General features: G+C 48.8%; 1 protein-coding gene across 1 annotated transcript; it reads right to left on the minus strand.

Annotated features, from left to right (window-relative positions):
• Positions 1–343: 343 nt before the first annotated feature.
• Positions 344–15,168, minus strand: NRIP3 (nuclear receptor interacting protein 3). The gene is made up of 7 exons (XM_074148759.1): positions 14,938–15,168; positions 7,905–8,084; positions 7,120–7,202; positions 3,417–3,556; positions 2,970–3,022; positions 2,773–2,870; positions 344–452 (listed from the first exon to the last, which is right to left on the minus strand). The coding sequence occupies exons 1-7, from the start codon at positions 15,109–15,111 to the stop codon at positions 344–346; spliced, it is 837 nt and encodes a 278-aa protein (XP_074004860.1). The 5' UTR covers positions 15,112–15,168.
• Positions 15,169–15,580: the final 412 nt, after the last annotated feature.

The raw sequence follows: 15,580 nt of genomic DNA on the forward strand, positions 1-15,580 counted from the left end.
ATCGGCAGATGCAAATGACAATAATATTGTTCTTAATTTTCAAGGTGTCTCTTCAGCAGATGACAGTAATTAATTCCTATTTGCTTTTAAAAATCTAGAAAGCTGCTTTTGTATAAGGCCGGGCCCCCCCGTGCAATACCACACGTTTGTTCTGGTTTGAAGCGAGCAGCGCCTGAAGCAGCAACCCTGCTGCTACAGGACAGTAACACCAAATGAAGAGTTTGTCCTGGCAAAAACTCCCACCTACCCTGAGGGTGATCAAGGTTAGTGTTATACTTGAGATCCCAGGCAATTTGTAAATAGATATAAAAAAATATGGCATTTCTGGCAGCAAGACTAAAGTCTAGCTGGAGTCGATAACCCACACCAGCGCATAGCCCGGGTGCTGCTGGTGCTTCAGGCTGGGAGCTGGGCAAACAGGTGGAGGCACCAGTCCCAGGGGCCGAGGAGAACTGAGGGCACATTGGAACCGTTTAGGTTCCTGATACACAAATGAGGTTCTGGATCTGCTGCCTCCAGACAACATACTTTTGTGCTTGTTTGTTGCTTTTTGGCTCAACACAACGATTAATTTTCCTGGCTACTCCGGCTAGGAAGGCAGCCGAGTGCTGCCTGGAGAATCCCTCCTCGGGAGGTTTCGAGCCCCAGTGAGGCAGCACCACGATGGGCTGCCCCTGTGCCGGCACCAACCCCACGGTGAGCTGGGGGCTGCAGGAGATCACCCCAGGAGCCCTCCCAAACCCTGTTTCCGTGCTTCTGCCACGCCACTGCAGGGTAGCCTATAACCCATTAATAATTTTATAATTGCTCTTTCTCATCAAGCCAGCAGTTGCATCCCTAATTACATGGCAACAGTACTATGCTAACAGGATGAGCTATAATTCCTAGGTGGTATTAGCATTGCTATTTTACTCTGAGTAACTTCCTGGTAATGGCCATTTGAATGTGGCAATATCAATTAAGTGAATATAAATGCATAGCCCCTGGAAAAATCATTAATATAAATTTCATTCTGATAGCCTCTAATCACAGCTAAATACAATTACTCATATGAGGCCACTATAAAAAGTATTTTTCTCATCAGAAGAAATTCATAAGGTTTTCCCAACTGTTTGTAATAAAGAGGACACTATATAGAAAAGTCCAGAAAATAAGCACACATTTGTTTCTCAAAACCCATAGATAAACATGACAATATCTCTAAATTACTGGCTACTGAACAGGATTTCACTTAGCTCTACTCAAACTGTAGCCTAGTATAAATGTTTTCAAAGCAGCGCATTGCTGTTTCATCTGGAACAGCTGCACAGGATTTCTTTGATGTCAAGCTCTTGTGTGGGGACGGCATTTCAATTTCTCTTTATGCCTCCGAACTGCTGAAACAGGAAGGAAAAAACATTCAATAAAATAGGTGTTTTTCATGGGGGGGGAGGGGGAAGCAGCAATATTTGGCCTTGAATGCAGTACCAAGAAATAATTCATCACCGCAGTGGTGACAGAACTACACTATGCCTCTCGCAGTTTCAAAGGAGAGAGGGAAAACATCCTGTGGTTTCACGCTGCAGCACAGCCTCCCCACGGTGCTGTATCAGGCGCTCCCCGGGCTCCACACTGGCAGCACCCACGGCCAGCAGCTGTCCTGGGTGTCCACGCAGCGGGTGGGTGCCCTGAGGACACAGCAGGTGACAGGACATGCACTGTAGTCCTGACTCCCTGCACTAGGCCATCCCTCGTGTACTCCCCAAGGAGCATAAATACAATGAGCCAAGGAAAGTCTGCTCCTTCCCTGCTCTCACCCAGGCTCCTCGACCTCAGCGGTGCCCAGCACAGCAGGCTCAAGTTGCACAATAGTTGCAAGATGTCCAAAATGACTGTGGCTGGTCACAACAAGGCAGCTAAAGAAGGTGCTGGTCTACATCATTCACCAAAGATGCTCTGCTTACGCAGTGAGCTAATGTTTTTTAGATGGCCGTGTCCGCAGCACTCATTGCTGAGCAGCCACAAGCGCTGCCTGTGAAGCCAGAGAGGCACATAAATGCAAATCCCACTCTCAGGTGCCTGCTGGTTTCATGAGTCAGAGGCAGGAGCCAGTGATACCTCTCTTTTTCACAGTGCTCAGTGAGGATCTCCACACAGAGCCTGGAAGGAGGGAGATTGCCCTGCCTGCTCCTTGCCTGCCCGCAGAGCCAGCCAGCACAAGCTACACACATCTAGGAGGTACCAGAGTGCACAGACTTCTCTTTCTATAGGGTGATAAGGCTGAAAAAGTCCAGGACATACGGAGCAGCAGGCTGGAGGGATGCCCAGGCAAGGTGGGAGAAGTGGCAACATCGTTATCTCCAGGCAGGATCTCTCTCTCCTGCACTTTGCAAAACATTCATGTGGGTTTATTTACCTTGCTTCGTAAGTATTTTCCAGAAAAAATTTTGTTTGGGAACACTCTCAAAGCAACGCTAAAGGAGTCTTCCTAGTGACCTTCAAAAAGTACATTTCCTAAGGCATTTCCCTGTGCATGCCTTTTCAGACACCCCCCTTTGCTGTACAGTGCTTACTGGAAAAAAAAAAAAAGAGCAGCAAAAGCTGAAAAAGGCTGCTCTAAAAGCCAGAGCCTGTGTTTCAAAAGTCAGTGAGCTGATGAAAACAATTTCTGCCAGTGCCCGTGAGCTCTCACTCGCCTGCAGCGAGGGTCTGGGGGCTCCTGCGTGGCCGTGCCGGGGACCCTGCCGCCTGGCTCAGCACTGCACACACAGCTCACCTCCCCAGCCAACTTACTGCTCTCCTGCCGCAGCGCTGACACTGCCCACAAACGGGATTTCCTCCCTGTCCGTCTTCCCCAGAACGAGATGGTGCTTCTCCATGTTTATGATGCACTGCAGAGAATAAATGCCTTGAGGTAAGAGGGAAAACTGCAATTCACAGTGGTCCAAGCTCCCCCAGTGTGGGTAAAAGCCCTGCTGGAAAAATCCTACCTTCAGAGATTTCAGTGTCTGCAGCCCAAAGGAGAAGGGTTTCTCATTGTCTTCTGAAAAATAGGAACATTCAGATTTATACATTCAAAATGTTCTCCCATACTTTTTGTCAGTGACTCCATCCTTCCTTCATGGCTGCTCTGCTAAACAAAACCCTGTTTATAAAGGGACCGAGTTATTCTGGAGGGGAACGTGACCAAACAAGGGCAGGCAGATGTGCCTGCAGGAAGACACTGTGGTCACTCCATCGGCATGGCAGAGCACAGCCCTGCTGAACTTGTCCTCTCTCCCTCCCTCTGAAGGGCCAACCAGGGACTTTTGCTGCAGAAAATCAGTACTTCTGTTTTAATTTCAATGTGTTTATGAAGCTTCATTTTTCTCCCTGGAGTAAGAGGGAGTAGAGCCCCAGCCAAGAGCCAGAGGACCAGAGAGCACACCCACACTCACCCACGACGAAGGCAGCGCACTCCACGGGGACTGCTCCCACCGTGAGGGTGAGGCACTCGATCTGGCCGATCGCCTTCACCTTGGATGGCAATGAAACCATCTCGTCTTCACCAGGGAGTGCTTTGAGATGCTCCTTTAACCTGCACATTGAAAACAATTCTGACATGAAACAGCCACGGTTCAGCTGCTCCATCAAGGAGCAAATGGCATTTGGAGAGTACTTACACTGTAAGTGCTCTTAGTTTGCTCATATTATTGGAAAACTGCTTTCTTGGCAGGTTTTGTGTGCAGCTCTGCATACAGCCAGCAGTGTACACCCATGTCACACCATAGCACAACCCACGATGCAGCCCTGGGGCAACGTCATCCCTTGTCCAAGGAGAGCTCCTTACTGGATTTTGCTTTTGACCCGAGGAATCTTTTTTCCTACATTTACTCAAGACTTGGGGAAGCTACTGATCTAAAATTACTTCTAATGCAGTGTGGGTGTAAGGAAGAGATACTCCAGCTCCCACCAGTGGAGCCACTGACACCATGTCCCCATGTCTCATAGCCGGGGCGGCACGTCCAATCCATGCTTGTTAGCAGGTGCTGCTGCTGGGTTTATTCACAGAAAATGGGGACAGATCAATCACATTCAGCCCAAGAAAAGGAAAAGAGTGTCAGCGATATCTCAGATACAGTTGTTTCTTCTATCCACCCCCCATGAACTAGTCTGACAACACTGATTAATTATTTAGCTTCAGTTTCTCTTTTAAACTGAACAAGAATCTAATGGAAAGGCAGTTTGAGGTGACTATCTCTCCCTCAGATGAAAGCTGTATCACTTACAGCTATTTGAGGTACCTTTCTGCTAAGCTGCATTGCAGCAGTGTGTGTGTGTGTTTCTGTCCGTCCATCCTGGAGGGGACCAGCCCCCACTCACAGGCAGAGCCCTGGGACTGAGGCAAGGATTGCCCATGCCATTAAACACAGGTACAAGGACCAGGAGAGGTAGCAGACAGAAGGACCTGAATCACATTTGCCACATCCCTTAAGGACTGGCCTTAAAAATGCTGACAGGAACATGTCAAGAAGAAGTTTACAAGCTCCTTGGCCCTGACCTGGCTTTATTCTGGCCTGAGACAGGTTGGAGTGGTTTTTTTGAGCGCAGTCAGCTCCAGTGGCTTCTCTATCCACTTAAGGGAAGATGCGGTCTTTGGCTGTGATCTCTGTTTCCCCCCATTTTGTTCCCACCACAGGGCACAGGCTGTGGTGTTAGAGCCAGGATCTGAACAGATCCAAGATACAGATGGAGATGGCTTCTTGCTGACCACCCACTGACCCAGACAGTTTTCCCAGGGCTGCGGAGAGGCTGTGGGGGGGAGTGGAGGGGTGTGGGGGCTATGTACAGAGAAAAGCCACCTTCAGGGAAGCAATTCTCCGTAGCTGAGACTGACCCAAGGACAGACAGATAGGGTGTGGGCAACGCATGACTGAAAGATAGCCAGGAAACTGCAGTGAGGTGAGAAGAACCACTGATGCGTGATACAGTGGCACATCTTGGTGGTGGGTTTGAAAGCAGAAAGTCCCCAGCAGTCTGCAGTGACCAGAGCTGCTCACATAACAGTTACACCTCTGAGGGGTATTTCATAGAATCATAGAATGTTTAGATTTGGAAGGGACCTTAAAGATCATCTAGTTCCAACCCCCCTGCCATGGGCAGGGACACCTCCCACTAAACTAGGATGCTCAAAGCCCCATCCAAAGTGGCCTTAAACACTTCCAGGGAAGGGACCTCCACAACTTCTCTGGGCAGCCTGTTCCAGTGCCTCACCACCCTCACAGTAAAGAATCTCTTCCTAATATCTAATCCATATTTATTAGGCTGCAGCAACCTGCGAGCTACCCCCACCACTTTCCTCAGAGGTGAGGGAAAGAGCTCGAACAGCACCATGACAAGATGCAAAAAGATTTTTTTTTAAAAAAAGGGAGGAACTGAGCCTGTGCGTAGGCACTCACATGCTGCTTTTAGGCACTGAGCCCCCAGAGACCTCAGCAGCAGAGCCTGTCCCCAGAGCTGCTGAGCCTCAGCTGCAGGCAGCAGCACCCAGCGTAGCACACTGCGGGCCCCCTCCTGCTCCAGCAGGAACAAAGGTAAAATCACCTCGCACACTTCTTCCCTGCTGCTTTCCAGGGCTGGATTTAAACAAAAGTTGTATTTATTTGTTGCCACACGCCCTGGACTGCTTTGAAGTAAAACATCCTGGAGCAGTGCCTGTTGTCGCAGAGGACCTACCACGGCAACAGCAAAGTGAGCCAGGCATCAAAGCCCTGGTTTTAACCTGCTTTGTTAATCTGGTTCTAGCTTCTGCTGCAAACACAAACAGCAAAGGAGCTGGGGGAAGCTGCCTACAAGGCAGCCCTGCCTGCTGCACGCCGTGGCTGGCAGCGTGTGCAGGAGGGGGTGTCACTCTGGCCACACTGCCTGCCTGCACGCCCCAGGGTCCGAGGGGTCCCACCGAGCAGGAACCAAAGTGATAAGTAACACAGGGGAGGGACATCAGTCTTGTCACTGCGGCTGTCCTGCTGACGGCTACAAAAGTGGTCTCACTCAAGTCAGGAGGGAATCCCCCCAACCTGAGAGCAGAAACTGGCTCTAACCTGTTTCTTAAATGCTCTTTGAAGGGTGGGACTGCTGAAGCAGCCTGGCGCAGCAAAGACTACGCAGGACGCACACGAGTAACACAGAGAGCAGGCGAACTGTCACAGAGCATCGCTGTGCAGCTCAGACATGTCAAGCGGCCAGTCTTGCAAGGTGACGCCCCTCCGAGTGCGCTGCTATCATCTGTAAGCTAGGCTGAGCAGTGCCACAGTTTGTGACAAGTTTGTAGTAAGCACAGACACATTCCAGCCTCTGAACACTGTTGTGCAAAGTAATTACTGTCTGGACAGAAAACAGGCGCCGTTCATTGAGGGCCATGCGGTAGTGCTCACGTAGTAGTAGTGCAACTGCAATTGGTTTTTGTGTGATCGCTGCAAGTTGGCTATAAAAAGCAATGAATCCATGGGAATAAAGTGCCAAAATCTCCTTGATACCCCGTGAGCTGATGCCTGATCCTGCTCCTCAGATCAACAGGAGCTTTGCTGCAAATGGCTGGCAGTCAGCTCTCTAACACTACATAAATACATTTCCTTCCCCTTCAACTGGGAGAAATCTGTTATTGGGAGTATCATCAGACACCATATTTCAAGCACATGCATGTACGCAACCGCACAGCTGCTTTACACCCGGTGCTGGGGCCAGCACTGCTGCAGCCACCAGTGGGAGCAGGGACCTGAGGGGCTGGTCTGGGCTGACCCAGCCCCATGCCTGCCCCAGGGACACAGAGGGCCAGGATAGGGGGGGTTTCAGCTATTCCACGAGGTGCTGAGTGACAAACAGGCAGGCATTGAAAAAATTACAAATGCATCCAACCCTCGAAGGCATTTACTCCAAGGTTGGTACAAGTGTCTTTCTATTTCAGCTCCCTGCAAGGACATTTAAGAATAAGTCAGGATTTGGTTGTAAGAGGAAGCTCAGGGTCTTGCCTGGGCACAGCCCAAGGCACTCCCTTTTGGAATGGCCATCACTGGCAAGAGAGAAGCCCCAGCCTCAGGAGCGCTGCCTGTGCTGCCGGGTGCCACGAGTTCCCACAAAACAAAACCCCAGCTGGATATTTACCCTAGCCTGTCCAGGCAGGCAGAAGACATGAGGTTGTGCTGTGAGCCGGTGTCCACCACGGCATTCAGCTCCTTCCCCGCACACTGCAAGAGGAAGCAGAGATGGGAGATGATGTGTGGGATGAGCACAGAGGGTCTCTGCTCCACACAGACTGGTCCCCACCAAAATGCTAACATCTCCTCGTGCCAGCACATCCCCGCTCCACTGCAAGCTCAGTGCCCGCAGGGTATTGCCTCACCCACCCCAGGCACCCAAGAGTTGGCTCTTGAGCTGCTTTTTGAATAAGGTGGTGCTGCAAAACAACATGGTCCTGAGCCCTTCCTGACAGCACTTGCCCCTGCAGAGAGAAGAAGGGGTGGCCCCAGGCAGGAGGGGATGTTGTGGAGAGCACATATTTTTCATAAAGAGCATAGGGGTAAGGAGGAGAAACGTGAAATTACTCTTGGGGAAAGAAATGAGGGATGGCACTTGATAGGCTGTGAGCACAGGGACTCACCACAGATAACTACTCCTCAGTGTTTCAGCATCCTGCCCCAGCCTAATTGCTCCCTCTGCCCTGATGTCCAAGGGAAGACATCCATCAGGCCAGTTCTCTCTATGATAACCAGGTGGGCATCCGTGCCACAGCATCCCTGAGCTGCAGAGGGAGAGCATCCCCACAGCTGTGACAGCCCTGGTGGAGTGCAACCGTAATCAGGAAACATGGAGAACAAGAACACAGATTGAGGCTGTCAGAAATAAAATTTGGGGGAAAAAAATACAGAAGGCCAGGGAAGGACTATTACCTGGCAGGTCACCACTATGAGCTCCTCGTCCTCTGTTTTCCCTGAGCTGCCCAGTTTGGTTTGATTCAGCTTGTTGGTCTGCGCTGAGATATCACTCTTCAGAGTCCAGCTGCCTCGGCTGCTTCGTAATTTTGATAAATTTGTCTCCATCAGCCGCTTCTGCAGGATATTATGTGGTTGCTTTAAGAAAAAACACACAAGGAAGAGCAGGGTGAAGTCAGAGGAAAGCCATGAAGTGACCTGCATCACCAGTCTGCTTGTGGTGCCCGCTGGCCAGCGCTGCTCTTTCAGGAGGGATGCCCTAAAGTTTCACTGTCCCTGATTCCCAGACTACATGTACTCTTCCTAGCCTACATCTGTTTGAGCTCCTGCCAGCTCAGCCTTACCCGGCTTTGACTAGAGAGAACTACTTTGTATTGGAAAGGTAATAATTCTTTAAAAATATTAACCAGAATTTGGAGGGATGCCTTTCTTTTTCCAAACTCAAGTTCAAGATCTGATTTCACATTGGGATCAAAACGAGTCAGGCTTTTCCAAGCTGATGTTTCAGCTTTAATTGACTTCATCTGTTGGTAAAGATATTGGGAATTCTGCAGTGATGTGAAAAGTTAAGAGATAGCAAACTACCTTTCCAATTACACGCACCACCAAAGTACAAAAAAGGCATATGGACTTACAGAATGGACACTGATGCTTTTGCTGAGCACTGGCATTGCTAGCACAGGAAATACCTGTGCCCAGCCTCTACCTACGGCAATGCTCTTTGTGTGAATCAACACAGAATTTAAGAAGCTGAATTGGGTGTCTGTGTGTTGGCTCTTACAGGTTCAAGTGAACCAGGCACAGCTGCAAGAAGAGGGCTGCAGGTGGTGTCTATTGTCAGACCTGGTCTGGCCTTTAGATCAGAATTTAGTCTAAAATTGCCCTGCATCTCTCTTCCCTCCACATTTGTATTTAGCTACTAAGGGTGAGTACATGGGACCAGTCCTGGGTGCCATGCTGCAGGAAGGAAAGGAGAGGAAGAGGTAAGATTATCTGATGTAGGTAGGTATTCTCCCGGGAACCCCCAATGCTTTGTACGGCAGCTTCTCGCTTTCTCTGTCATTTCCATTTGCTCTGTGAGAAGCATGTTGCCTCTCAAAATCTCCTCCAACTGCTTTCCCAAAAGCCTTTTTATGTTTAATGTTCATCACGGATGGATGCACATACTCTGCTGGAGGTGAAATGACTCTGCTTGATTATCTGCTCATTTCTCTGCCTGGCTAATCTCCCCCCACATTACTGCCCTTTCATTCTGATTTTAATTTGTCCACAGTGAGACCTTCTTACTGGCTTATTCCTGAATTTTTGCATTCATATTAAATATGCCTGTGTGCCCACGGAGACATCTAAACCAGCAAAACTCCTCATCCCAAGGGAATTTCAATGGGATCAGGATAAGTTTGAAAATCTCAGGTGGTGGTTCCCTGAGGTGGCCAGTGCGCACTTTCGTGCGCAGTGCCTTGTCTTTAAAATAATCTGTGCAGCATGTTCAGTAACAGCACTTACAAAACGCTAATACCACTTGGCATCATCCTAAAATAACTGCAGCCACGTTAGTGCTTAAGATCCTGCTGTAGGCTTAACACAGGCGGTTAAACTGGACCTGACTGATGAGATCAGGTAGACGCAGCCAACACCAGTGGTCACCAGGACACACAATCTCCTTTTTCCCCCCCACTTTTCACTGTTCTTACTTCTGCATACAACCTGCAACTTGAAAGAAAATAAAATTTCATGACCATTTTGGGTTGCAGGTGCTATGTCTGACCAGCACGCTAGAGAGCATGTCCTGTGTAAAGATAACGTAGCCACGCTCTCGGCAACGGGGAGAAATCAGATCTGACATTGAGCTGTCTCCCTCACACACAAAAAGCTCCAGTGCTGCTTTGGTGACCACTGCCTTCCCAGTGAGACTGAACAGCAGAAACTAGTATTACTTAACTAGATTAAAGGCAAGCAAACTGGCTCCACTAGTAATGGACCCTGTGCTGAGGGATGAGTAAATCAGTTTGGAAATGAGAGCTCTATTACATGAGGCAGAAGCTGTAGGTGCACAGCCAACACTGCCATCACCTCCAAGGCTCCTCATCTGAGCAAAAACGCAAGCCAGGGTTTGCTGACAGTGAATGGCACATCCTTCTTACCCTATATGTACACATCTGGAGGACTAATTCTTCACATCATACTAAAAAAAAGAATGAGGGGATAGGGAACTGGAGAAGTAGATGGGTGAAGTTCCCAGCTGGCCAGAAGACAGCTGGTCACACAGTGGTCACTTCCTCATGCATAGCCCCGCTCAGCTAGGACTGAGAGAAATTTCTGAATGGCATCATGCAGGACAACCTGGGTGCTCTTCTGGTCTCCCTGGCCTCAATCACTTTGCCAAATACCTTTGAAAGAACAGGCTGGAGAAGAACGAGTCACCAGCACGCTCATCATTGCTTTTTTAACTGTCATCTACTCTTGATTTAAACCTAAATTTATTTTACTACAAGTTCTCCTATGGATTGTTAACCAGTAACATATCCGGCTTTTCTCAGGCCCTGGTTTTATGAATCCTATATGGGATGCACCACTGAAAGGAAAAAATCCAGCACTCAGTGAACACAACTTACTACCACAAACAGGACTGTCTTTTGTTGACGCTTGCTCTTCTGAAAGCTGCAGCGAATCCTGCCTTCAGGGGGACAAATATTGCTTACGCTGTGCCCCAGTACAAAAATAATCTAGTAAGAGGGGGCTGAAAAGGTTCCCTGCAGCACCATCCTGTCTCAGGCTATGAATTAATTTGCTTTAACTTGTATTTCCCTTGACTCTCTTGTGCAAAAAAGTGAGGGATGTTAGTCACGGAGATGACTCAAGTGATGGATACGTACTTGGTAAACAGATAATGTGCCAGGGGACATTTGCAAACGCACATTTTTCTGGAAAACTGCAAGGAGACCATGTCTGAGAGGGAGGGAGAGGAGGAAAACCTCCCTATGACAGCAGTGGGGAAGGCAGCCGTGTTCTCCCTCCAGCACGTGTCAGCAGCGCAGCCAGGACCAGTGTTTGAAGTAACCCAGGGTACCTGATGCTGTCTTTCTATGCATCACACAAAACTAAAGTTTTATAAAAGCATGAAATGTTACATACCTCTGTGTAAGTGCAAGAACTGTTATTTCCTAGTATCTTTCAGCACAATACAAATAGAAAACAGGATTTTTTTTTCAGAAGGTATCTCCCTTTCCACACCTGAGACCTTGCAAAAACCTACAATCCCTTTAAAAAGCCACAGTAGAAACCTAAAAGAACTGAGTGGAGAAACCAGCTATTGCCAAACCTATTTACCATTGTCTGTCAAAACAGATAAATAAATCCATCCAGTTTTGCTCCTCTCTAATTTATAAATCAGCACATCACTGCAGCTTGCAGTATTCATCTCTCTGGCAGGTTTCCCACTATTTTGGCTTCTAGATCTGGGGATAACAAGACCCGTCAACAGCAGTTTCACTCAGGTGGAGATGAAAGTCAGGGAAGATGCTAGCTTCTCCCCTCCCCAAAATCATCTCAGGAGGTTTGCCCTCTCTTCTGCGCCTAGACAATAGGAAAAAAAAAAACAAGGAGTTTTAACACACCAGCAGACCTCATTCCAGGTAATAATAGATTTCTTTCTTCTTCTCATCCTTCATTCAAATTCACCTCTTGGACCAGATGCCTGTGCTCACCTGCCCCTCTTGCAGGGGGATGAGGTGGGACAAGAAATGCCCCCTGCTCTCCTGTGCTCCCCAGGTGCCAGGCAGTGGCCAGGTCTCTGACCAAGCCAGAGCACATAACATGGAAGTTTTTTGCATTCTAAGCAAGACACAACAAACTCTGGGGATTGCACAGTGGGACAGCAGGGAAAACTGAATGCGCTGCAATTAACTGCAGCTACAGGAGCAGGGGATGGGGCTATGGGGGCACCCAGAGCTGTGCTGAGGACCCCGGTGCCCAGAGGAGGTCCTGAGGGAGAAATGCCTTTTTTTTTTAATTGTCATTTGTTACTATTTATAACTTTGTTTCCTATCTTATAAAGTGATGCAGGACTGTTTCAGGCAAAGTCCCCTCCAAACTGGTCCAGCAGCTCTGGAGGCAGGAGCAAAGTGCCATAGCACAAGGAAGATCTGCCAAGGGGCAGCACTCACTCCCCAAGTCAGGCAGGGGGTCACAGTCACGGTGTCAGAAAGCCCAAACCCCAGCTAACAACCTTCTCATGCCAATTCTCTGGGCTTCGTGGAGGAGGCTAATAGTGAGGCATTCAAACAAAACCATTTCTGCTCTGTATATCCAGCCCTACCTTTGCCAAATCCAGTGTATGCTATACTATGGTTTGGTCTTATGCTAGACAAAAAAAAGTGGAATACATAAAGGGAGTGAGGAACTGGAAGAGCTCAGTCCAACCCAGAATAATACAGTGAAAAATATCAGAGGCTTAACTTAGATAATTACAACAAGTATTTATCCAGCCTGGCTATACCGGGCACCACCAGGAGAGATGCTGCAGGAGCTAAGCAAAAGCACATGAGCTGGGGGACACCAGCACACCTGCCCTGGTGACCTGCTGCCACCTTACTGTGCACAGCACCCCCTGCACTGCAGCCAAAAGGAAGGGGATTTCTCCCCAAAATTGAAGTGGTCACTGCCAACTGTCACCCTGACAAACAGGGTCTGTCCTCACCACCTGTCCCCATCTCTGGGGAACTGTTACCTTCTCTATTCTCCTGCCGAGGCCGCTGGAAAACCCCTGCAGGGAAACCCTGCATTAATAACGCCAGTCACGTCAATAGCTCTTCCACCCACGTCACCACAGCTGTCATGCAGCTTTAGACTCGAAAATGTGCTGCTTTGTTAGGAGGTGTGCAGTTATTCATAAGAAAGGTGTGCAAATGCCCTGGGCAAAGACCCCTGATGCCCTGGGCCTCCTGACCACACAGCTCGGCTCCTCTGGTACCAGAGCTCTCGGTTTGGGGCCATGCCAAGGTAGCGTCCCACATTTCAGAGGCTTCTGGTGCTTCTCCAGGCTCAGAGATGCACAATCTCCTGCTCCTCGTGGGGACAACTCTTGTGACATCCAGGCAGCCACAGCACCGTGGAGGCACGGTGAGTCCTTTTGATCTACCATCTCCGCCACATGCAGGATGAGGGTGGCAGTGCCACCAGCATCGCTTTGCTACAACACAACCCACTGCAGCAACTCTGAAATTCACTGCATCTTCTCTGGGGCTGTGGGAACAGTCCTGAGCACGTGCCAGTGCTGTCACTTTGGGGATTCCCCGTACATCCCATGGGGCAGGAGGCTGTGGCCAAGGTCAGCCCTGGCCACATGTGCCACGTGCCCACTGTGCCATCATCCCTCACTGTGGCACGGGAACAAGGGGTTTTGCAGCGGGGTGGCCCATACCAGCTCAGTTCTCACCCCATCCCTTTCCCAGAGACCCACCACAGCCAGGGTAGCCTCTGCCGTGCTGCACCTCCTTTTTGTCCTTGGAGGGAATCAGGAGTTGTGGACCTCCCCAGGGCTTCGGGACATCCCTGGGGAGAGCTCCCCCCATGCAGACCCTCCTCGCAGGGCTTGTGGGTGCTGCAGGCACTCCTCAGATGGTGCAGGCACAGGAGCAGGGAGGAAACCTCGGGTGACATTACTGTGACCCCGGCCCGTGGCAAGGAGACCCATGCTCTGCGCTGGGGCCAAACCTGGTCCTCGCTGCTGCAGGGACAAGGACTTCAGTGCTCAAAGCCCCTCGCTCCTGCTACCTGTTGCCTCTCTTGTCTGGGCAGAGAAGAAAAGCCCTGTTATCAGGGTCTCCGCCTTGCACACTGTGGGTCACTGAGCCATGGCACGTTATTTAGACTCTGCAGATAATAGTAATAACACCACCATCATGCTCTGAAAAGCACTTTATAGCTCCCTCATGGAGAGCTGCCATTCAATGGTGACCAGGAAAGCTCCTTCTAAGCCTTTCCCTGGGCAGGAGCTTCACTCTCTACAACTGAAAAACATTTGGGATATCAAAAAAATCACCTCTATGTGCACTGCAGAGAACAGCCAACTCGTTCCACTTATATCAGCCAGGCAGAGCCAAGCCTAACCCAGCTGAGCAGGAACACTGCCAGAACAAAACTACTGCTCTAAAAATAAAACCATTCACTTTTTCAGTGAACCTGTATCAAGCACTGATAAAAGCAAATATTGTATGTTACAAGGTGCAAGTATTTTGCAACAATTGGGGAAAAAAAGTAAAGGAGCTTTCCTTGATTTCTAGATTTTGGTCTCTAGATTTTGCTCCTTACATCAGAAATTTTGATATTACATTTAAGTATCATTTCCCATTAAAGAAAGCTGAAACACATGTGCAAATTAGTATTTAGAAATGCTCTTCGGCCCCTGGACATGATGAAGAATATTGTATGTCAGCTACAGGATCACATGGATCATTGCATATGTAAATATTTCATATCTAGAACTATGTATCTTCATTTTTAAAAAAGCCCAACCTATATGCATAAGCCTTTACCAAAGTATAATCTTGGCAGGTTTATGTTTTCATGTACTAGTGACCGCACTTTACTGAATGTTTTATCATTGTATGTTGCGCGCATATATGCACACAAACATATGTGTATATATGTATGTACTATATGAAGCCATTTTGATTGATTCAGTGAGCATTTTTATATTGAAAACAGTATCATTTTTTCTGACATTCATGGAAATGCAAAAAAAAAAAAACCAACAGCTTTTTAGAGCTGAGTGCCAGACATTTGAAAGCACCTATGAGCAAAAAGCAATCCTGGTGATAACTAGCATTGTATTTTCACTCCCTTCCTTTTACATACAAAAGCCTCATTCTTATACCAATTTCTACAACCAACCAACTTCTCTTCTTAACAGAAAAATGGCATGAAGAAAAAAAAAATAGACACTACCAGTTTCTTAAGTCTCTCTCCAATAAACACAATAAAGCCTTACAGTATCTTTTGAAGTCCCCAGCTTCTTCAGCCCATCCAGAGGGAGGAGATCTGCAGAATCCTTGTGAATAAACTGAACCGCCTGCTTCATCCTCCTCTGCTGGCGGAGAGATGCTGCTTCCCTTATCTCCACTTCTTTTCTACTCGGCTCTGTCAGGATACCTGAATAAAACATCTTTCAACCCGTGTACGGCTCGCTTCTCAAAGATGCACCTCTCGGAGGGATGGAGTCGGGGAGAAGCTCTATCGCCTGCGCTTTATAACTGGAGCCTGGTGACGTTTGGAGACCGGCAGGTACTCCAGCCGGCGTTGCCGAGTAAAGGAGGGGTTGGGCACATCGCAATACGTTGCACAAACAACGGCGGGTGAGCTCAGGCTCGGTCCAAGGGAATAAACCAGCGCCGTTCCTCCTCGCTGCCTCTCCTGAAAGCAAGATTAGCCGCAGGCATCCAATGGCTCTCAAAGACCCCCAGCAGCCTCACAGGCAGAAAAGAGAGTGCACAGTGCTCCGTCACTCTCTTTTCCGCCCGTGAGGCTGCTGGGGGTCTTTGAGAGCTGCAAACAGCCCTGGGAGCCAGCACACCTCCCAGCTGACCTCTGCAGGGCACAGCTTTTTTTGGCCTGGGTAGGGAATCTGAACTGTT

Source organism: Numenius arquata, chromosome 6, assembly GCF_964106895.1.
Source record: "Numenius arquata chromosome 6, bNumArq3.hap1.1, whole genome shotgun sequence".
Lineage (NCBI taxonomy): Eukaryota > Metazoa > Chordata > Aves > Charadriiformes > Scolopacidae > Numenius > Numenius arquata.

Coding starts and splice junctions, on each gene's coding strand:
- NRIP3 (XM_074148759.1), bottom strand. CDS start 15,111: ATGTTTTATTCAGGTATCCTGACAGAGCCGAGTAGAAAAGAAGTGGAG. Junction 3,557..7,119: donor GCCTGCCTGGACAGGCTAGG/GTAAATATCCAG, acceptor TTCAATGTGCAG/GTTAAAGGAGCATCTCAAAG. Junction 3,023..3,416: donor GTGCGCTGCCTTCGTCGTGG/GTGAGTGTGGGT, acceptor CCTATTTTTCAG/AAGACAATGAGAAACCCTTC.